We start from the raw sequence: 24,584 nt of genomic DNA on the forward strand, positions 1-24,584 counted from the left end.
GACATTTGCTATAAGAAATAATGATGGGGATGGTTGTAGATACCCCTGAGTAGACATAGATGAACTGATGCAAAGTCAAGTGAGCAGAACCAGAAGAACAATTTATAACATAAAGACAAACAACTCTGAAAGACAGGTACTCTGATCAGTACAGTGATTATCACAATTCCAGAGTACTCATGAGGAAACAGGTTGTCCATCTTCTGATAGAGAAGGGAAGGATTCAAAGTCCAGGATGAGACTTTTGGGAGACATTATAATATGGGAATTTGTTTTGCTTGACCATATATACTTATGACAGAGTCTATTTTTCTAGCTTTCTTAATTGGGGGTAAAGGAAAGGATGAGAAGGAAATGGGAGTGAATTCAGGCCTAAAATATTTGATTTTTTTTTTTTTTTTAAAGAAAAAAGTTGAATGACTCCTGGCTAGCCAATCAATATTTCCTGTGTTCCAGGCATTATTCGAGGTACTTGTAATATAAAGACAAAAATGAAACATTCCTTTTCCTCAAAGAGCTTGCATACTATGGCCAGCGGATAAAGTACTGGACCTGGAATCAGTCAGACCCTCGTTCAAATTCAAGCTCAGATGCTTAGTAAGTGTGTGACTCTGAGTAAGTCATTTAAACTCTGTCTTCCTCAATTTCTTCATCTGAAAAGTGAAGATAATAATAGCACTTACCTCCCACTGTGAGAGTAAACTAAGATGATATTTGTAAAGTGTTTTGTAAACTCTAAAGAGCTATATAAACACTAATCTCTATTGCTATTATGACTAAATTCCTACTAAGCAATTATAATGTAGTGATGGTAAGGAAGATCAAGAAAAGTTTCTTTAAAAAGGTAAAATTTGAGCTGAGTTCTGAAAGGAGCTAAGGATTCTGGGAGGTAGATGTGAAAAGAAAGTGCATTCTGAGTGGAAAGGAGAGTCTATATCATGGCATAGAAAGGCAGATGGAAATTATGCCCTCTTTCTGAGATTTTTTGTTTTGTTCCTATTAAATGGGAATTAATAACACTTGTACCACCTACTTCATAGAATTATTGTGAAGAAATTTCTTTGTAAATTTTAAAAGAAATAGATAAATGTTGACTTTTAATTCATTATTAGGGTTTAAAAGTTGTCAAGACTATCTACTCAGATACTTTCTTGGAGCATCATTTTAAATAAAAGGCTCAAAGTCTCAGGAACTGATTATCTGAGAGTAGAAACTTTATTATTATTATTATTTTAAGACCAGGTCTCCCTATTTCTCTCAGTCTATAAGTGCAAGGGCTTGGTCCTTCTGCTTTTTAGCACTGGAACTTTGACCTGCTTCATTTTCAAGCTGTGACAGTTTGCACCCTTCATAGGCAGTCTGTTGACCCCCTGCTTTCAGAGTTCACTATATTGATACTAGATTTAGTGTAGCCACCAGATTGACCTAACTTGTTTGAGCTCAGAGTTCCTGAGCTCATATGATCAGCTTCTCCTGTGGGGATTACTCTATCAGATCTAGTCTCCCTTTTCTAGCCTTTGCCTCCCCCATTTTGTATTTGTCAAGTTGTTTTTCAACCCACAGTACAGGACAATACTCAAGTGATTTGAGAGATTTTAGAATCACAGAATCATAGTGATGGCACAGAGAGAGAGTGGAATAGAATAGAAAGCAGATAAAAACTAGAATTAAGAGAAATCCGCATTCAAATCCTACCTTACACTGTCATAAGCTGTGGAAATCAAAGGAAGCTGAGCAAATTAGTTATAGAGAAGCAAAGCAGAATGACAAACCATAAATAAGAAAGCCCCACTGTAGAGTCCCTAGCAACTGAGCTCTCAGCATGGGAAACAGATCAATTGTCATGACACCAATTACAAACAAAAATGGCAGAGGATGAAAGACTTTGCTTATTAACAATCATTGAGTACAAGGGAAATTTTGCAATGACCCATAAAAAATATATAATGTCTTTATTTCCATCAGTAATAAATAGCATCTCTGAATGGACAAAGTACAGGTTGGTCCCTCTACAATAATAGAATGCAAATATCTCTTTAGTCTTCAAATTATCAGATAAAATGAAGTATTCCTTGAAAAATGGAGAAAAAGGTTCCAAAAAAATTCACCAAGAAGGAAAAAAAGGGGGGATTCTCATCTCTGATGGGCTTGGATAGTGTATCCATCACTGCTGACAGCTTATGATAGAGAGGTAGAAGAGAGGTATATTTGATGATATAACAATTGGGTAAGAAGATGTATGGAAAAGATATTTAGATTTTGGAACCATGTTTTAGATATGAAGGTTCTTGGCTAGGCAATAATTGCACCTAACAAGGGCTGGTAAGAAAAAAAAAAAAAAAAGTATTGCCTGACATCTTGTTAATCTAATTAAGAAAAATCTAAATAAAAAAGGGAGGGAAGGAGAATATTTGCCTGTGTATAGGTGTTATAGAAAAGAACAGGTGCAAGAAAGGAAAAATATCAATAGAGAACGGATAATGTGAAAAACAAAAATAAAATAGTCAAGAAAATCCAAGACTTCAGATACAGAAATGCAAACAGTCAAGTAGAGATTCTAAGACCAAAAGCCAATTTGATCATATAGGAATACTTGAAATTTGGTAGGATCAAAATTGTGACTGAAATATAACTCTGGAATGATATACTTCACTTAAAAAAAAAAAGAATAGATAAAAGTGATGTTAACATAGCACTGTACTATAAGAATGTATAATCAAATGAAAAAATGCAAGAAATAAAACAAGGAAATATGATAAAGAGCATTTGGTTTAGAATTGACAAAGGAAGGAAGAAAACTAATATTTTGTGGTAATATGTCATAGACCACTTAGGCAGAAGGAAATGAATGATGAGTCCAGCAAAAAGGTCATAGATCCAACACAAAAGTGTGATACAGCAGTAATGGGGGGCCTGAAATATTTATATATCTGCTGGAGCTCACTTTCTGTCAAAAGCAAAGTAAGTGAGGAATTCTTGATTTTTAAAAATTTTCATTCTTCAGAAAGTACTGGAAGCAACAGGGAAAACTACTAATCTAGACTCAATTCTGCTGGGGTAGAAATAATGAGAACCTTAGGGGAAAGTGACTATTCCATGATAGAATTTCAATAGAGAAGAAGAGGAGAAAAATCATATTATAACATAGTAGATTAAGTGCTGAGATCAGGAAGACCTGAGCTCAGATATTGCTCAAATTCTTGCTATGTGGCCATTGAAAAATTTTTCAATGTATCAGTTTTCTTATCTATAAATGGGGTTTAATAATAACACCTCCCTCACAGGGTTGTCTTGAGGACCAAAGGAGATAATAGATGCAAAGTCCCATTGTCTCTATACCAGGCTGCTTCTACTCTAACCTCAGGGGAGTATTGGATTCCAACCCTGGATGCATCCTTTTATAGATTAACATTTACCTTATCTTGCCCAGAATCTGACTTCTATTCCACTTCTGAGCCATCCCCACACAATGCTGCTCCCTCATTATTTCTATCTCTCCTTTATGTGTTATCTTCCTCCATTAGAATGTATGTCTTTGAAGACAAGGACCATTATATTATAAAGCAATTCTTAGCATAGCGGGTAGCTAAGTGATACAATGGATAGAGTGCCAGGCCCGAAGTAAGGTAGACTCATTTCCCTGAGTTCAAAACTGGCTTCAGACACTTATTAGCTGTGTGATCTTGGGCAAGTCACTGAATCTTGTTTGCCTTAGTTTTCTTATCTGTAAAATGATCTAGAGAAGAAAATGGCAAACTACTCCAGTACCTTTACCAAGAAAACCCCAAATGAGGTCAAGAAGAGTAAGATATAACTGAATGACTAAACAATAATATGTGCCAGGCACTCTGCTGGGGATCCAAAAAAGGCATGTGCATAGCAATGGAATCCCTGAATAAAAAGGTATAGACATTTTAATATTCATTTATTTGCATAATTCTAACTTGCTTTCTAAAATTATTATATAAATTTATAGCATCTTCACCACCAATGCATTAGAGTATTTATATTTTGACAACTCCTTCAAAGTAGATAATTCCTTTTTCTTTCTTTCTTTCTTTCTTTCTTTCTTTCTTTCTTTCTTTCTTTCTTTCTTTCTTTCTTTCTTTCTTTCTTTCTTTCTTTCTTTCTTTCTTTCTTTCTTTCTTTCTTTCTTTCTTTCTTTCTTTCTTTCTTCCTTCCTTCCTTCCTTCCTTCCTTCCTTCCTTCCTTCCTTCTTTCCTTCCTTCCTTCCTTCCTTCCTTCCTTCCTTCCTTCCTTCCTTCCTTCCTTCCTTCCTTCCTTCCTTCCTTCCTTCCTTCCTTCCTTCCTTCCTTCCTTCCTTCCTTCCTTCTTTCTTTCTTTCTTTCTTTCTTTCTTTCTTTCTTTCTTTCTTTCTTTCTTTCTTTCTTTCTTTCTTTCTTTCTTTCTTTCTTTCTGCTGAAGCAATTTGGGTTAAGTGACTTGCCCAGGGTCACACAGCTAGGAAGTGTTAAGTGTCTGAGAACAGATTTGAACTCAGATTCTCCTGACTTCAGGGCTGGTGCTCTATCCACTGCATCATCTAGCTGCTCTCAAAGTAGGTAATTATTAAGTTTTGTCATCTTTGACATTTTTCTGGGTATAAAATGAAATCACAGACTTATTTTTATTTGAACAACTCTAATTTCTCTGATTATTAATTATATAAATTATATATATGTAAATTATATATATATGTATATATATATATAAAGATTTCCAAAAAAGTCCAAGATTTTTAATGACCAAAAATTTAGAGATATTATTCATGATTTTTTAAAAAAAATATGTAATTGTAACATGTAAAAATATGTAACTGAGTATGGAGACAAAATAGTACTATATATTTTTTATTTTAATAGTTTTTATTTACCAGATATATGCATGGGTAATTTTACAACATTGAAAATTGCCAAAACTTTTGTTCTAATTTTTTCCCTCCTCCCCCTCCCCCCAGATGGCAGATTGAACAATTTATGTTAAATATGTTAAAGTATAAATTAAATACAATATATGTATACATGTCCAAACAGTTGTTTTGCTGTACAAAAAGAATCGGACTTTGAAATAGTGAATAGTACCATATTTTTGATAGCCATGTATCAAAAATACCAAAAATCTGCCCGAATGAGGTTAAAATGCCATGTGAACATGTGAATAAGAAAGGGGTATTTCTATGCAGGTATAAATTGGATCATATAGTTTCTGAGGACTCTTTAAAATCTGATATTTGAAGATTCCATAATTCTATAAGGCAGCTTTGATATCTTCAGAAGAATAACTGGATTTGTAGTCAGAAAATGTTATGGGCCAGAACTCTGAACTTGAAACAAGGTTTTTAGTCAGTGGAATTGATAAAGACAATGGTTATCTAGTTTAGCATTATTCAGTATAATTGATTTAATCCTACAACAAATAATGGTTTCCTAGTGATATAATGATTGGGTTATATTCAGTGTAGAGCATATAAACTGGGAGCCTCAGCTAGGTTGATTCAGAACCAGAGATGCAAAAGCTTTCAGAGGGCAGAGAAAACAGTCTGGAGCTCAAACTCTCAGAACTAAGAACATTCATTCAATCTTCAATCAGGCCACTGGTGGCAGGCTCTCCTCCTACATTTCTCCACTGAGACCAAGGCAGGTCTGAAAGGCTCTCCAGAAAGCTGCCCAGCTCCAGGAAGGAGATAATAAAGAATCTGGACTATAAGAAAGCTAACCAGCCCCAGGAAAGGAGACAAGACTTTGAAAGAGATAATAAAGTATTTGGACTTTAACTCTTGTGGTGATTAGTGAACTGAAATGTAGGCTGCTTCCAGAGATCCCAAGAAAACCGAACCAGGAACATTATAAGAAGACCCAAGTTTGATTACTAATTTTATTGTTTTCTAGTCATATGACCTTAAGAGGGAAGAAATTTAGCCCCTTTAGCTCCTATAAAATCATGGGATTAAATGACAACAATTCCATTTCTAACTCTTATGATCATTCACCCTTCATTTAAGGATGCACAGTGTCAGAGATCTCCCCAGTTCCTAAGGTGGTCTAGTTCACTTTGGGGAAGCTCTAATTATTTTGATTTCCTTTTCCTTATATAGGAACCAAAAATCAGAACCGGAGATTTACAGTGATAATTTCACCACAGGATGTCCAAACAATGTACTGGGTCACAGCTTTTGAGTCCTGTGTCACTAATTGCCTATTGGACATCTCCAATTTGATATTCCTTAGGTAGCTCAAATTCCACATTCTTAAAGGAAGCTCATCCTTTCCCTCAAATCTACTCTTTTACCTAATATCCCTATTTCTATCAAGGGCACCACCATTCTTCCAGATACCCAGATTTATAATCTTGAAGTCATCCCAACCACCTTCTCTCCTTCATTCCATAATCCAATAAATTGTGAACTGCTTATATTGTCCTATACTACTTCTTCTCTTCATTCATGCTGCAACTTTTTACATCACACTATTCTCTCTTTATTCACCATGCAAAGTGTTACCTATATAAAGTGATTTGAAAGGCAGAAGTCACAAATTTTGCATTCATCTTCTATCATCTTTAATCTACTTGCTTTTGGTTTGAAGTTATTTACTCTTCTGGTAATGGCAGCTAAATAGCACAATGGTTAGAGTGTCAGGTCTGGAATCAAGAAGACTCATCTTTGTAAGTTAATCTGGCCTCAAACACTTACTTGCAGTTTGATCAAGTCAGTTAACCCTGTTTACCTCAGTTCCGTGTTTGTAAGATGAACCACAGAAAGAAATACCAAACCACTCTAGGATTTTTGCCAAGAAAACCCCAAAATGGGGTCAGAAAGAGTCTGGCATGCCTGAACAGAATGAACAACACTTAAATCTTTGTAGTTAGGCATTGTTTCCAAAAAGTCCTTGTTTGCAATTCAAAGTGTTACCTGAGAGACACAATTTAATCTTTTATCACCTATTAGCACATTAACAGAGATTAGTTTATCAGTTGCATAACAAACACTATGACTCTCACTGGACTATAGCATAACATAAGAAACCTGGGTTAGTACCATAGTGTCCAATTATTTCCAGAATAAGAAGCCCTTTTAACAGCTCCTTCTATTATTATCTATTGATTGAGGACAAACAAAGATAATTGTAGCATCTGCATAGATTTGAGATAATGGATAAAAGGGAGAAAGCAACACAACCAAGGCATAAATATACATAATAGTCAATTCATTCTTGTCTTTGAGGAAAACTAACTGTGGTAGTAACCATTAGGACAAATCCTGTTAGGATTCTACCTGGAGTTGGGTTTAGAATTTAGTAATCTATAAGAATTGAAGTCCAGACCACCAGCACACAATTTTGGCCTCTGACTCATTCTAGCTGTGTGACCAAAGGCAAGCCACTTAATTCTTTTCTGACCCAAGCAACTAAGATTCCAAGTTTCAGCATTAATAGAGGGTTTTCCATCCTGAGAGTTTCCCAATGCCAATGAAATCCTAGGTCCATTCAAGGGAGGAAAAATATACACATGTACAAAATATCATTTATCCAGTCTACAGAAGGTATCTTTGTTCATTAATTATACTTGAAATGCATGAGAAAGGGGCTGGTACTGATCTATAGCTTCCAGAGCATGAAAGTATTCTTGAGGATATGAAAGTGACAACCTCTGTTTCTTCTCCTTGTCTCATCATGCTTTCCTCTAATAGTTTGTCCTTACCTACCCACTTCTACTTTACTGTTTGCTTGGAAACCAGATAACTCAACTTCTTAGGTAAACCCAATTTGTGAAATAAAAGTAAAAAAAGTTTCAACCTTAGACTGACTGGTGTCATCTCTTCAACTATTTATTTTATTAGAGCTAAACAAATATTAAAACGGTGGTTCTGCTATCAACACACTGACCACAGATAGGAAATATCCTCTCGATGGATTATAATCTTTCCATCTATAAAATGAGAGATATTCATTCTGAAGTTTTTACAAGCTTTAAAAAAGATTAGAATGCTAAACTTGGGGATTACATAGGAAAGTGGCTAACTACTGGAAAGATGCTGAAATAGGATGACTCTAATGTAAATGGGGCACAGAGATAATAGCAGGTGAAAACAGGAAGCCAGTAAAGGGGATCCAGAAATTGAGCTTCCTGCCATTCACATATTTGACTATAATCCATCTTAAATCTCTTTAGCTAGGTGCAGTAACCTATGCTTCATCAAAAGCATTGTATTTGAGATTCACCAGATGCTAAAGTTTGGAAAAGATTGTAAAGACCAAGGAACTCTATGCCTTTATTTTAGAGATGGTGAAATCAAGGACAATAAAGCTGAGGTGATTTTCTCAGTGTCCCCCAGAAATGGAATAACAGAGCTGAGACCAGAGGCCAAGCTTCTTGTTTTTACAGGTCAAGGCAACATCCAAATTCAGGTTTATTCAACCTGCTAGCATAGAAGAACACAAGAGTGTAGTTCCCTCTCCTTGTGGACATACTGTAAGTAATGGGGATCCAATTAAAGAATTCTCAGTGTAGTGATGAGCCAGATTCAAGTTGTGCTATTGACACAGCTTGGTTCTATCCTTTGAACTAGTCATTGAATCCCTCAGTGCCTCCAGACAATTTTCTAAGACTTTAAGTTACAAGGCAGGTACCCTAATTGGTAGGGTGAATTTTCTATGCCAAAGAAATAAAAGCTCTAGATCATAAAAAAGACAAACAATCTAATCTGGATCCTGGAAATCTCCTAATTACAGGACTAAACTGATTCAGAGGAAAATCAGAACAAATCAAAATAACCCAAGCATTTGGAGTCAGAGAACCCAAGCTCTAGTCCCAGCACTAACCTCACTGAGCCTCAGTCTCCTCATCTATAACATGAGATGTGTTGGACTATCTCAGGGCCCTTCCAAGCCAAAATCTATTAGTCTAGAGTTGGGATCATCCTGGATTTCCTTTGCAAAGTCATAAGAGAAATAGGAAAATCAGTATTACCCCTATTTAGTGATAGTGTTAATTAAGCACATAACTGGTAAGCAGTAAAACTAAAGATTGAACCCAGATCTGATCCCCAGTCCACTGTTCTTCTTATCAAAATTATAAGAACTCTTTGATCAATGAATTTGTCTTTACTAATCAATGCTTAAGAAGCCTTATTTAAGACAGTTGCCATACTCCAATAGAAAGAAGCAAATGAAATTTGGCTCCATACCTTTTTTGTGTCTATATATGTTTTAAGGATAGACAGGAGGGAGGTGGGTAGAAGGCAGCTAGGTAGTTCATGGACAGAGCACTGAACTTACAGTCAAAAAGATCTGAGTTCAAATATGGCCTTCAGTCACTTACTAGCTATGTGACTTTAGGATAGCTACTTGACCTCTGTTTTCCTTAATCCACTGGGGAAGGAAATAGCAAATCACTCTAGTATTTTTGCCAAGAAAATCTCATGGATAGTATTTGCATCCTGTGCTCCATAGGGTCGCAAAGAGCTGGACACAACTAAACAATCACAAAGGTGGAAGGTAAGCTAAGTAACCTTCTATTGAAGTCCTGTTGTGATTCCTCATAGCAGTGAGAAGATCACTCTGGGTTCTCCAATTCTATGCAAAGCTTTGCCAGGACCTGCCAGATTCTAGGTCCTGGTAACAATAATAATAATGAATAATGATAGCTAATATTTATATAGCAATTACTCTATGACAGGCACTGTGTAAAAACTTTACAATTATTACCTCATTTGATCCTCCCAACAAACCTGGAAGCAAGATGCTTTATTTTCCCCATTTTTATAGCTGAAGAAACTGAAATAAACAGAATTAAGTAACTTGCTCAGACATATAGGAAATTTGAACTCGTCTTTCTGCTTTAGGCCACTCTATGTGTCAATCCTCAAAAGACCAGCCTGCCAAAATGTGGAGAGTTTTATCATAAGGCAGACCATCTACTGCTCCAGGAGATATATGAGAAGTTTCAATAAGACATAGGCAGGGACAGAAGTGAAAGGGGCTTTGCTGAAGGGTGCTAAATTTAGTGGGCACCAAGTTTAGAGTGGCAGAAAATTCTTACAGTCTTTTAGCTTGTAGAAACAATTCCTCATAACAGAATAGAAAATTGAGAGATTTCAGTTGAAATGAGCTATTTCTCTAACATCCTGTTCTTCTCTGGGCAATAGCTGCCCTGGCCTCCCAAGTAGTCTCAAACCAGTCTCCTCTGGGTCCTTGTCTACCTTTCTCCTATGGTATTCCTAAAGGGCTTGATTTGGCTCATAGTCCAGGGTATGATTTATGGCACTTATCCTGTGCACAAAAATTTTTAGGTATTATCCTCAGGCTCTACTTTTAAGGAGACTTGGGAAAACCAGGAAGTTTTAGTAGAAACGATATATCATTGAATAATAGAATATTAGCACAACAAAAAACTTTAGAGAGTAGTTAGATCACTCCCACTCTTTTATTCCAAAGGAGTAAACAGATGTACAGAGAGATAGTTTCCAGTTTATCATAGTCACTAAATGGCAGATCTGAAGCTGCATTTTTCACTTTATGCATCACTTTTTTCTATCACAAATGCCATAGATTAAACATTCCAGAGAATAGTCTTTTAAATAGTTGAGACCTTGAATGTTTCTTTGGAAGTGGTTACCAAGCGACTTCATTATCTCTGGTAATTAGCAATATCCTTATCTCAGAGAAGTCCTGAGCTTACCTCATAGATCAAAGGCCCAAATGAAAGAGTGAGAACTGCAGATAATTGTGATAATGTAATCCAAATAATATAATATGATATAATAATAACATAATGACACATAATATTATATATAATATAATCAATAAGGATTTATGTAGCTCCTTATAGATTACAAAGTGTTTTCCATTTTTTCCGTTAATTCTTATTAGTACCCTGTGAAGTAAGTAGAATAAGTCTTATTATCTACATTTTACAAATTAGACAACTGAGATTCATAAAGCTGGAGTGACTCAACCAAGCCATGGTTAATGGGATCATGGGATCTAGTGCCTTAGCAGGTACTGGAATGATTGATTGTTTGGAAGGGATGACAATGAGATTGTTTAACTCAGAGGTCTTAACTTTGTGTCACAGAACCCTTTGTTAATCTGATGAAGCCCTTCACCAAAAAAAATTTAATGCATAAAATTCACAGTATTATAAAGCAAAATAATAATGTTAAAATAAAGATGTGACTTTTTCTCATCCAAGTTCATAGATCCAATTTTGATGGACGTGGCCCTCTTCAACAATGAGATGTTCCAAATCAGTTCCAATAGAGCAGTAATGAACTGAACCAGCTACACCCAGCGAAAGAACTCTGGGAAATGAATATGAACCACTATATAGAATTCCCAATCCCTCTATTTTTGTCCGCCTGCATTTTTGATTTCCTTCACAAGTTAATTGTACACTATTTCAAAGTCCAATTCTTTTTGTGCAGCAAAATAACCGTATGGATATGTATACGTATATTGTATTTAACTTATACTTTAACATATTTAACATGTATTGGTCAATCTGCCATCTGGGGTAATAGATGGGGGGAAGGAGGGGAAAAGTTGGAACAAAAGGTTTTGCAATTGTCAATGCTGAAAAATTACCCATGCATATATCTTATAAATAAAAAGCTATAATAAAAAAATAAAAATAAAAAAACCCAAGTCTATAGATCCTCTGATCTATCCATGGACCTTAGTTAAGAAACTCTGATCTTACTTAAATCACTCATTTAACAGGTGAGAAAAATTAATTCAGTGATTTATCCAAAGTAACATAGAAGTAACTAATAAATGATAGAAATAATAATAAATACTAAATAATAGTAGTAATAATAGAAGTAAGATTCAGACTTCAAGTTTTACCTGAGAGATCATTAATCTCCAGTCCCATTTATTTCCCCTACCGCTTCCATTTTTCTTGTTCCTTAGTTTGCTGGAATCTGCAAATTGCAAGGCATTCTGGAAAACTGGTATCATCCTCTTTCCCATCTTGCTCAGGGACCTTACTGCCCCTATGCTCCCTACACATTCAACACTCTGTGATATCAAAGTTTAGGAGGAATAAAAAGTAGATTTTCATTCCACAAAAAGATGGACATCCCTGTCTTAGATGAGTGAGCATCTTTAACATGGTCTGAAGAAGAAGACGGCTTCATAAAGTCAGAGGTTTCAGTCTGACTGGGATCTTGGAAGTTTGGGAAATTGGGGGGGGGGAGAGAGAAGGAGTACAAGTAGACCATTCCAAGCATGGGAACAATGATACCAAAAGCAAAGAGACAGAACAGGACAAACAGCTTTATTTTAAAGATGAGAAAGCTGAGCCTTAGAAATATAGAGTCTTCCATCCTCCCAGAGACTTGTTGCATCTTCTCCCTGGACAAGATTCTCTGGACCTAGCAGGAATAGTTCAATCCTCTGCCCCCACAAGAAATAGGATAAGAGTTTCAATCTCATTTGCCCCAAGCATTTCCACAAGGTTTATTGTTATTAACTAGGCAACAGGGGCAGGCAGGAGTGGGTGTTATTATGAAACACGCCAGAGTGGCTTATCTGCCCTTCAGCTTTATGTTACATTACTCCCGGCAGCCAGAGGCTGCAGTCAAATTGTATTATCTCAACATTTCCCACCCCCACGCCTACCTCTCATTATGTCCTGCTCTGTCTCTCCTTTTGGTATCATTGTCCTTGTGGTTGGAATGGTCCACTTGCACTCCCCAGTTCCCCAAATGTTCATTTTTAAAAAATCTTCTCTTCCTAAAAGGCCCAATTTTAATCCCACTACCACTATGAGTAATTGATTTGCACAAGCAATAACAATTTTTCCTTCCCCAAACTTCAGCTAGCAGTTTGTCTAGACTTCTCCTCTGCACTTATATTCTGCTTTATATCATATTGTATCAAATTTTATTAAAGTGATATTCCAAGAAAATAAATCTCTCTCCTTTCTTTAAAGAGCTACAGGACTATGGCTGCAGAATGTATTATGGAAATGGAAATTAGTTTTTGCTAAGTGATTGTAATTATTTTTTTTCCCCCTGAGGCTGGGGTTAAGTGACTTGCCCAGGGTCACACAGCTAGGAAGTGTTAAGTTTCTGAGATCAAATTTGAACTCGGGTCCTCCTGAATTCAAGGCTGGTGCTCTATCCACTGCACCACCTAGCTGGCCCAGTAATTATTTTTTTTAAAAAAGTTTATAAGGGTAAGGCTTTCTGGATAGGGTATAGAAGAGAGTTCTATCTGGAAATGAATGTGTTATAAAAACAAAAGGCATCAATAAAATTGGGCCAGCTAGGTGGTACAGTGGGTAAAGCACTGGGCTTAGAATCAGGACGACTCATCTTCATGAGTTCATGTTCAGTCTCAGATACTTAATAGCTGTGTGATCCTGGGGAAGTCTCTTAACCCTCTCTATCTCGGTTTCCTCATCTGTAAAATGTGTTAAAGAAGGAAATGACAGTATTTTTGCCAAGAAAATCACAATATGGGGTCACAAAAGAGTCAGGCATGACTGCAATGACTGAATAACCAGCAATGAGAAAGGCAGAGATGGAGGGATGCTTTATTCAACTAGGGAGGTGACGCTGGTTTCCTGAAAATTTTGCAGGTGGAGTCTAGTCCCTGAAAGTCTGAGCAAACTAAGAAAGGATCCTTGGATGAGATCAATAATCAGCTATTTCTGAAGCCAGAGAAACTCATCTCTAGAGGCCTAATAGCTAAAGAAAAATGATGACAACTTTCTAAGGAGCTATGATCTCTACTGGTAAAGGGAGGAATCATGGTGTCAACTGTGAGTATTTTGAAATATATTATTGAAAGAAGGAATCAATGGTTTAAGAGTGCTATAGTCAACTTTATTATCTAGATAGCTGTTAAATTTTTAGACTTAGCTTTAGAAATCAATAAATGGTATATATCAGGAATTGATTGATTATTCATTTGATTGTCTAGATTTAGGAAAGTGATAGAGAAAATGTTAACAATATAGATTAATTAAGTGACTTGAGTTTTGAATCTGGAAATATGATAGGAGATTGAGGGCTTTTGGATCCTACTAAAGATGTTAGATGGTTCAAGAGATAAAAGCACAAGGTCTGGAGTCAGGAACATCCCAGTTCAAATCCAGACTTAGACACTAGATGTTAGATCCTGGGAAAATCACTTCGGTTTCCTCATCAATAAAATAGGGATAATAATAGCATTTATCTCCCAGGGTTGTTGTGAGGATCAAATGAGACAATAATCATAAAGGCATTTAACAAACCTTAAAGCACTATATTAATGCTACCTATTATTATTATTATTATTATTGTTATTATTATATTAGTGAAGATAGGAGTTTAAAACTTCTTTAGAGCAAAATATCAACATTTACTACTTGGATTTGAATGAATAAAAAGTCCATCAAAGGGCTTCTATGAGGTTGTAAGCATCAAAGACTGAGTTGTACAAATTCAAAAGGATGTGCACAATTACGTGCTTTTAAGAACCATACAGTAATTACAGCAGCTGCTTCATCATATAAAGAATAAAGTAGTGATAGAACATCAAGAAGAATGAAAAGACAATATTAGAAAAATATATAGAAAGCACATAATAAATGCCATATAAATATTATTTGTTGTTATTATTACTACTACCATAACTAGGCAAATACTGGAGATTGGGACATTTGGTTCCAAAAGTAGCTTCAAAGCTCTGTGTTCCAAAGAGCTTGGTGCCTGGGGCAAAGAATTTCCTGAAGAGGAAATGTCCATTCTAGATAAGACTCTAAAAAGTTCACAGACCCTTCTTTATTGTGAATTGTGCCTAAAAAGCATTTTCCTTAGCTCAATCATCAAATAGTTGGGCAATCTAACTTTTTTGAACTATTTTTAGCAGAGAACTATCTGGGTTCTAAAGTAAAAGAGCTATAATAGAACTTACTCTTCCCATGAAGAAGAGAAAGTCCTCTAGAAAAAGACTAGATAAAGACAGGATAAAGATTTGTTCAAAGAAAGCTTTTATCTGAACTAAGAAAAAAAAATGAGAATGAGAAAAGGAGTTGTGATGATGATGATGATGTTTTGCAAATAGAACCTAAAGTGATTTATCTTTGAATTTATGAAACAGCTAAGGTCCAAGAATGGACATCTTTATGAACTAAGCCAATAATGTCAGAAAATAAAGGTGGAACAAATAGATGAGTCATAAGGATTTGCTTATAAAAATGGAAAGGTTTATTATTGCAATTCAGAACCAGGTCATTGACACGAGATTGTAGAAGGGTCATCTTTATGGAACCCAGACTTAATTTAATTAATAAAGATGAATGTAGATTGTATAAAGATATGATAGAAACTGTGCAAAACATCATGTCAGACAGTAAAAATTTAATATATTAGCAAGAACTGAACTGGTGGCTAAAATTATACATAAGAAGCTTCCTATATTTCATGGACTTAGAAGGAACAAATTTTCATTTTACAAGGTTGAAACAGTCTTGAGAAATTCAACCAGTAAATTAAGCTATTGCCATGGATCAAACTTCTCAATAATCTCTGAACATCATACTGATTCATAAAAATTTAAGAACAAAATTTTGATGTGAACAAACCACATACTTATAATCTACATGAATCAAAAAGCTTTTAAAATATAGAGATCCAAAAGGAGAGATAGGAATCCAAAGAAAACAAGATAAGATACATATCCTTTGTTACTAGAGTTGTAATGACAATGCTTTCCATGAGCCTATAGAGCATGTGCTTACATTTCAATACTTTAATTCAATTTCAAAAAGCAATTATTTTATCTACCTGCATAATAGTCCACAGGAAATTAACATAAAATGTAAATGAATAATAATAGGTTAATAACATGGCCCAGAAGTATTTCTATGTAACATCTATTGAAAGGTATGAGAAGATTTAAATTATAATAATAGCAATTCAATAAATATACTTTCTTGAAGCATTCATTCTCTCTCTTTTTAAATTTAATTTCTCTTGAGGGTTTTTAATTTTCACTAGAGTAGGAGATCTATGGGTTTTTCCCCTACAACTTGACTTTTATGAAAATGTTTTATATAACTTCACAAGTGGATTCTTAATTGTGGGTAGAGATAAAGGAGAGAACCTAGAACCCCAAATTTTTTTTTCATATCTAATAGTTTTTATTTACCAGATATTTGCATGGGTAATTTTACAATATTGACAATTGCCAAACCATTTGTTCCAATTTTTCCCCTTCTTCCCCGCCCCCCCATGGCAGGTTGACCAATACATGTTAAATATGTTAGAGTATAAATTAAATACAATATATGTATACATGTCCAAACAGTTGTTTTGCTATACAAAAAGAATCGGACTTTGCAATAGTGTACATTTAGCCTGTGAAGGAAATAAAAAATGCAGGAGGACAAAATTAGAGGGATCGGGAATTCTATGTAGTGGTTCATAGTCATCTCCCAGAGTTCTCTCCCTGGGTGTGGCTGGTTCAGTTCATTACTGCTCTATTGGAACTGATTTGGTTCATGTCACTGTTGGAGAGGGTCACGTTCATCAGAATTGTTCATCACACAGTATTGTTGTTGAAGTATATAAAGGTTCTGTTCATTTCACTCAGCATCAGTTCATGTAAGTCTCTCCAGGCCTTTCTGAAATCATCCTGTTGGTCATTTCTTACAGAACAATAATATTCCATATTATTCATATACCACAATTTATTCAGCCATTCTCCAATTGATGGGCATCCATGTACTTTCCAGTTTCTGGCCACTACAAAAAGAGCTGCCACAAACATTCTTGCACATACAGGTCCCTTTCCCTTCTTTAAGATCTCTTTGGGATATAAGCCCAGTAGTAATGCTGCTGGATCAAAGGGTATACACAGTTTGATAACTTTTTGAGCATAGTTCCAAATTGCTCTCCAGAATGGCTGGATGTATTCGCAGTAGAACCCCAAAAATTTAAAAACAGCTGTTTAAAACAATTGTTTTGAATGTAACTGGGGGAAAATATTAAGTAAATAAAAAAAGAAAAAACAAATAGATTCTGCAGGAATTAGCTTATCATTACATATAGAACTCTTGACCACAGTGATATAGACAGAACATAGTTTTCTAAAAGTTTAAGAATAATTTAATAGATTTTGCTATAGGAGATTCTGAGAGTCTTTAGACTCCATGGAATGAAAAGAATTCAAAATATAGAAACCTTCAAAATATTTCAAAATATAGTGGGAGAAAGTAGAATGAGGAATAAAATCCTCCCCATTATCCTGTCTGCTACTGTAATAGTCCCAAAAATTCTTTTTTTAAAATCTATAGAAGATGAGCTTCTATCCCAACACTTTTATGCAATTACAAAAAGTAGCTATTTTATCCAGTTCTAAAATAAAATATAGGACAGTAAACATAGAGCAATAACAGCATGATAGGGACCTGTCTTCAGACCATTTCTGTCTAAACTCCATCAAAAAGTATGAGAAGATATGTGATCCTGGGCAAATTACTTGATCCCAATCACCTCAGCCAAAAAAAAAAAAAAAGTATGAGAAGAAGATATAAGTAATTCAGTAATTCCACACAAGTAGCAAAGTGCAAATTCTTCAAGGCGCTTCCTTACAATAATCTCATGAGGTTGGTAAGGGTATATGTTATGATTTGCACCTAATCACTATATCTGATCACCTGTAACTGATTTTGATTTTTATCTGACAAGTACATAGCAACACATGCTACCCAAAAGCACATATAACAGTGGCATATGGCAATTGAACATAAAGGCTACATAAAACCCCCCCCACAGATTGTAATAGTAAATACACAACAGTACAACAGTATATACTAGAGTATATACCAATACTATATATACACATATATGTGGGTGCATATATATATATATATATATATATATATATATATATATGTATCTATATATATATATATTATGAGTGTGAATATTATATATATATATATGTATATATATATATTATGCATTATGTATATGTATATGTGTATATATGTGTCAAATACCCAGCGAAAAGCAGGGAAGATACTCTATTTCTTCCCTTTTGGTTCTTCATGCAAACATAGAATTTCTGATTAAATACTGAGTAATTTCTATGAGCCAAGGATTATATTAGAATATAGTATTATCCCTAGACCAGTCATCAGCTGTTATATCCAATTTCATTCAAGGGAAAAGCAGAGGGTCCTATAGTACATTCATAAAAGGTGGGATAGCTAACATGGCACCATATTCATATGAACTTTGAAATACCTTGTAATGAAAGTAGTTTATATGTCCTGGCTAAGAAAAAATCATGGGTGCTGGGTCAGAAAACTAAATATATTATCTAAAAGTTCTACATTTTTTTGACACAAAAAGAATTTGCACAGACTTGGTCAAGTGCCATGGTACATCCCAAAGCATAGTTGAGGAAAGTTGAACATAGTGCTATTTGTGTACAAAGCCTCATAGGGAATACAATGATCAATGAGAGGCTCAGCTCTCAAGGAGCTTATTTTGTTATAATAGAGGAAATGAAATATTTTCATCTATAACAAATCTTATGAAAGAATTCCAAGATGGCAGAGAAAAAAGAAAGAGAGAGAGAGAGAGAGAGAGAGAGAGAGAGAGAGAGAGAGAGAGAAAGGAAGAAAGAAAGAGAGAGAGAGAGAAGAAGAAGAAAGAAAGAATAAGAAAGAAAGAAAGAAAGAAAGAAAGAAAGAAAGAAAGAAAGAAAGAAAGAAAGAAAGAAAGAAAGAAAGAAAGAAAGAAAGAAAGAAAGAAAGAAAGAAAGAAAGAAAGAAAGAAAGAAAGAAGGAAAGAAAGAAAGAAGGAAAGAAAGAAAGAAGGAAAGAAAGAAGGAAAGAAAGAAAGAAGGAAAGAAAGAAAGAAAATGAAAAATTGGGACTATGCTCTACTCATCTCAGTTAAGTTTTTCATGTGGAGCAGAACACTTGAAACTAACTTAAGAAGGGTGTGTGTGTGTGTGTGTGTGTGTGTGTGTGTGTGTGTGCATGCACATGTATGAATATGTACCCATTAAATGTCCTAGATCATAATAAACATCTTCCTGATATTCATTAACTAGGGACTCTACTAAGAGAGTCTAAGCCTAATGGAACCATGCCTTCTACATACACATTTCCCTTCCAGCTGACTCTATTTTATGTGTTGTCATCCCCCATTATATTGTAAACTCATTGAGGGCAAGGATTATCTTGCTTGCTTATATTTATATTCCCAGAACTTATTACAGTATCTGGCTTACAATAGTCTCTTAATAAATGCTTTATCTAAATAAATAAATATAGAAAAGACAAATATTAAATATAATCACAACAAATCACAATACTATAAAAATTATAAGCAATAAAGGAAATATTAGCAAAGGTCTTAGACATAAGTTGAGCTTAAATAATTTCATTCTAAATAATGAATAGGTTCAACAATAAATCATAGGTGTACTAAATAATTACATTTAAGAAAAATGTAATATAACATACCAAAATTTATGGGATGCAGCTAAACTATTCCTTAGGGGAATATATGTAACCAAATACTTAAATCAGCAAAAAGCAAGAAATTATTAATAAACTGAATATGAAATTTTAAAAAGCCTTTAAATAAGCATAAAAGTAGAAATCCCAAAAAGTCAAAGAGGCTTAAATCTATTTGGAAAATCAGAAACGTTTTTTTAGATGAGAAAAATAGCTGAATTGTTTTTGAAAACACCAGTATCAAAGACAAACTATCTACTAATATGAGATAGAGGGGAAAAAAAAAAAACTAGAGAAATGGACAGAGGCAGAGATGTAAAGAGGCTAAAACAGAGATAGAGAAAATTGCTGACATCTATTAAGAAGAATGAGTGGTATACACCTGTCAGATTGGCTAAGATGACAGGAACAAATAATGATGAATGTTGGAGGGGATATGGGAAAACTGGGACACTGATACATTGTTGGTGGAGTTGTGAAAGAATCCAACCATTCTGGAGAGCAATTTGGAACTGTGCCCAAAAAGTTGTCAAACTGTGCATACCCTTTGACCCAGCATTGCTGTTATTGGGATTATATCCCAAAGAAATACTAAAGAGCGGAAAGAAACATATATGTGCCAAAATGTTTGTGGCAGCTCTTTTTGTTGTAGCTAGAAACTGGAAGTTGAATGGATGTCCATCAGTTGAAGAATGGTTGGGTAAATTGTGGTATATGAAGGTTATGGAATATTATTGCTCTGTAAGAAATGACCAGCAGGAGGAATACAGAGAGGCCTGGAGAGACTTAAATCAACTGATGCTGAGTGAAATGAGCAGAACCAGAAGATCACTATACACTTCAACAACAATACTATATGAGGATGTATTCTGATGGAAGGGGAAATATTCAACATAGAGAAGATCCAACTCACTTCCAGTTGATCAATGATGGACAGAAATAATTATACCCAGAGAAGGAACACTGGGAAGCGAATGTAAATTGTTAGCACTACTGTCTATCTACCCAGGTTACTTATACCTTCGGAAGCTAATAATTAATGTGCAACAAGAAAATGGTATTTACACACATATATTGTATCTAGGTTATATTGTAACACATGTAAAATGTATGGGATTGCCTGCCATGGGGGGGGAGGGGGGAGGGAGTGGAGGGAGGGAGGGGATAATTTGGAAAAATGAATAAAAAAAAAAAAGAATAAATGAATAGATAAGTAAATGAGTAAATAAATAAATAAACACACAAGATATGTAAATGGAAAAAGAAAAAAAGAAGAATGAGTGGTAAATGCATAATTCTTATACAAAATAAAATATAATTGGCACCATAAGAACTAAAACAAAGTGATTTAAGAGTTCAGATGAATATATTTGTTCCGTCTTAGGGAAAGAGGGGAATAGAATGATCGATCTCTAGATAAAGTGGCACTTGAACTAAGGATGAATCACAAAGAAAGTTTGATTTAGCTTTTCTAGTCTGCATTGGAGTTGTAGCTCTTGGAGCCTTTTGAAAGCATTATGAACTCTCATCATAGGTCCCTTATTTTTCTCCCAATCAATAAATATTTTCTTTGACAAACTTTTTTTTTTGTTTCAGCTCTGTTTCTGGACTACAACATGTTAAGAAGGCTTGTAACCAAAAACTGATCTACCCCTGAACTTCTCTCCACATGTCACTACAAGATTAACATTGATTTAGTCACCCAACAGGAATTTTCAGCTCCCTTTCCAATCAACTACACACCAATCAACTCAGCCAACTGCATAGCGCAAAGATTATATAACTTTTAGTGGTATGGTACTCTAGGACAATGAAGCTTGTAGAACCTCATTTATTCTTCAATATTTAAAGAATTCCTAATTTTGTGGCTGAGGCTCTTTCTTCACTCAGACTCCAATAATTCTTTGCAGTAGTAGATATGTTGGAGGAATTGGTATTACAAAACACAAATTATCCCTCTGGGACCAACCTATTGATGAAAAACCTCTTCAATTATAGTTAATGTGGAACTCCAATAACAAGCAAAGGTCCATCACTGTCCCATACTCCCATAGTTTAACTAGAAAAACTAAGGAGTTGTCAGAGTTTGGGCTCTGTTGTCATAACCTTGCTTAGAACCTGAGAGATCAGGGTCACAATCATACCAAGTTGAAGCATCAGAGACCATGAAAGTAAATTATAACATTTGTTTCTTACAAATTATCTTTGTTTTTCAGATGACGAAACTGACCTTCAAAGAGGTTAAATGATTTACACAAAGTAACATGACTAAGAATTTTGGTCTTAATGCCTTTTCTAACAGCTACACGTTGCTATTAAATCTCATCATTTCATGATTTCACAATCTAGATGTATAGACATAACCTATGTCATATGATGAAGTTACAGAAACCAATTATATTATTACATTTTTAAAAAATACAGATTATCCATAGGGACAGTCAGACCTTGGACCAAACCAACTTTTAAGATATTACATTCAGCAGTTCCCTTCTCTGGTCACAGACTCCTGTCTTCCCATATCTCCTCACATTTCACTTCTCAGAGGTGTTAACTATAAAAATTTTAAGACAAGTGCTCAAGGAGCATTGAGCATACCCTCAGTTGTTGTGAGTGGGATAAGACAACAGCATGGATCTGCTGCTGAGGTTTCTATTACTCAATTCTTTACTCTTTTCCAAGTCAATAACTTCTATTCTGACATCACTATTTTCTCTTCATAATCTCCATTTACCAGTAATCAGCCACTTCACCAATGCAGTATGCTCTGTCCTTAAATCATTTGCTCCTTGTCTTCCTTGTTCTCGTTTCTGAGTGACCCCCCAAAGCCTATGTCTTTTCTTTTCTTTTTCTTTTTTTTTCCCCTGAGGCTGGGGCTAAGTGACTTGCCCAGGGTCACACAGCTAGGAAGTGTTAAGTGTCTGAGATCAGGCTGGTGCTTTATCCACTGCGCCACCTAGCTGCCCCGCCTGTGTCTTTTCCACTCAAACTGTTAGTTGTTGGTAGAAAAGGTCATTTACTGATGGAATCCACTTCATGCTCATGCTGTGTGACCTCCATTAGGAACTTAGTGCACTTAGTTATTGCACCCCCAAGAGCATCAGTTCCATACTATATGTCCCCAGCTGCACTCCTACCTACTCAAAGCAGGTGATTTAACTTCCTGTTACATGTAGTAGATGATTAAATAATGCTTGTTGATTAGAAACTGAAAATGCAAGATTAGATTAGATAGGTCCGAGCTGCAATCTTCCAGACCTTTAAAGATATTTATTTCCTAATCTTTTTAGCCCTTTCATGGGATTTTGAGCTGGAAGAGATCATTTGACTATAAGCTAAGGGCTATAGTGGGTGGAGTACTGGGCTTGGAATCAGAAAGAGGAATTCAAATCCAGCTTCAGATAGTCACTATCTGTATAACTTTCAGTAAGTTAATTTAAACTTGATTTGCCTCAGTTTCCTTATTTGTACAAATGGGGATAATAACAGCACCTACCCTCCAGAGTTGTGAGGATCCAATGAGATATTTTAAAACTTAGCACAATGCCTGGCACATAATAAGAGCTGTATAAGTGTTAGTTACTAGTAGTATTAGTATTAGAGATGTAAACTGAGGCCCAGAAAGATGAGATAACTTGCCTTTGGTGACACAGCTCAGAAGTAAATCAAAGAGCCTGGATTCAAAGAAATGAATTCTCTCCACTATCCTATAGATTTCCCTTCTTGAAAGAACTCTCTGAAACTCGGATAAGAAGACTAGAAGATGGTAGAAGTAGCTTAGACTTTACTGTCTCCCGAGTTTACTCAGGCTTAATGGAGAGAGGGCAGAACAAATGTATAAAAGCTCCTGATCCTTTATTTGTCCCAAATGGCTGTGAAGAAGCATCCAGGAGAGATATGTGAGCATAGAGAAAGTTGAGTGAAATAAGGAGAATGGGAAAGCAATGAGGAAAAGTGAGAGAAGGAAGAGAAAGAAAATCATAAAGCAAAAGAGGTTAAATCTTGTTTCCAGAAAATTCTCTGTATGATGGCAATACTTCAAGGTCTATTTATTTCAATCACAATTTGACACAAGATTCCAGTACAAAGAAAAAAGGCAGCTCCAGTGAGTGTGCTGTTCTGGTAGCTGCTCTGCCTATATTTTTGAGATGAGAGACATAAGACAAGTGCACTGCTCTCCTAGCTACCCTCATCCCCATCCTACCTCCATGCCCCTCACCTGCTCAGATTTGTTATATCCATCTCCAAGCCTCACTTTGGAGGCTCATTCTGGTCACAAAGATGCAGAGATTTCTGATTTCTAAATTTTTTTTCATCTCACCCAAGTATTTTTTTGTTTTTCAAAGAATATTTTATATTCCCAAACTCCACACTCAATCAAGACGGAATAAGTAATAGAGGAGCCAGGCAAAGCCTTTGTGGCCAGAATCCCACCCAGAATGAGCAGAAAGCAAGGAGGTACTTACCTTTTACCAGAAACAGCCCCAGGAGGAACAGGCTTGGCTGAAGCTTCATCGTGGTATAACGTTTGCTTTTCAGTCTTTTGCCTCTGGAGCTTCCGCCTGGCCAATGGATGAAATGTTACTCTTCTGTTTCCCAGAGAGATGAACTGTTACTCTTCCTCCCTTTTTATACTTTGCTGTGAGTTGATAATGAACATGTTATAAATTATACAACACCTTTGATAGAGGGCAGTGGCAGGCTGTAAAGTGATAAATATTAACATTGCTGCAGCAGCAAGTCTCTTGATTAAGAGAGAATGGACAAGTTTGCTCTACCCAGTACATGGGTCCCACTCATGGTTACAAGGAGTTGAGTGGAGTGCAGAATAGCTCCCACCCTCTCATTTTCACACACACACACAGTGCTCAGTCATTGTCAGTTGGACTTGCCTAGTGGTATCACGTGCCTTCCAGCATATATGGTCAGTACAGCTGCTATCCCCAGCTAAAGGGGTGGCCAAACTCTAGGAGGAATTGTGGACAGCAGATTTCATTCATTTGATTGTTTCAATGGGAGAGACAGGGCAGAAGAAGGGCAGTGCGAGCCGTGGACACGAAGTTTGATAAATCAGCCCTTTCCATTACTAGAGGCTCCAAAGCCCTCCCAGCCACCTG

At 35.6% G+C, this 24,584-nt stretch overlaps 1 protein-coding gene across 2 annotated transcripts in view; it reads right to left on the minus strand.

The window, feature by feature from the left end:
- The window catches only part of PLB1 (phospholipase B1), a 181,002-nt gene extending 156,632 nt beyond the window's left edge, over window positions 1-24,370 (minus strand). For both annotated transcript variants that reach the window (XM_074288291.1, XM_074288292.1), the window contains exon 1: window positions 23,934-24,370. In XM_074288291.1, the coding sequence (XP_074144392.1) occupies window positions 23,934-23,982 (49 nt within the window). In that variant the 5' untranslated portion in view covers window positions 23,983-24,370. The remainder of the gene's footprint in view (window positions 1-23,933) is intronic.
- Between the last annotated feature and the right edge of the window lie 214 nt (window positions 24,371-24,584).

This window comes from Sminthopsis crassicaudata, chromosome 2 (assembly GCF_048593235.1).
Source record: "Sminthopsis crassicaudata isolate SCR6 chromosome 2, ASM4859323v1, whole genome shotgun sequence".
Classification (NCBI taxonomy): Eukaryota; Metazoa; Chordata; class Mammalia; order Dasyuromorphia; family Dasyuridae; genus Sminthopsis; species Sminthopsis crassicaudata.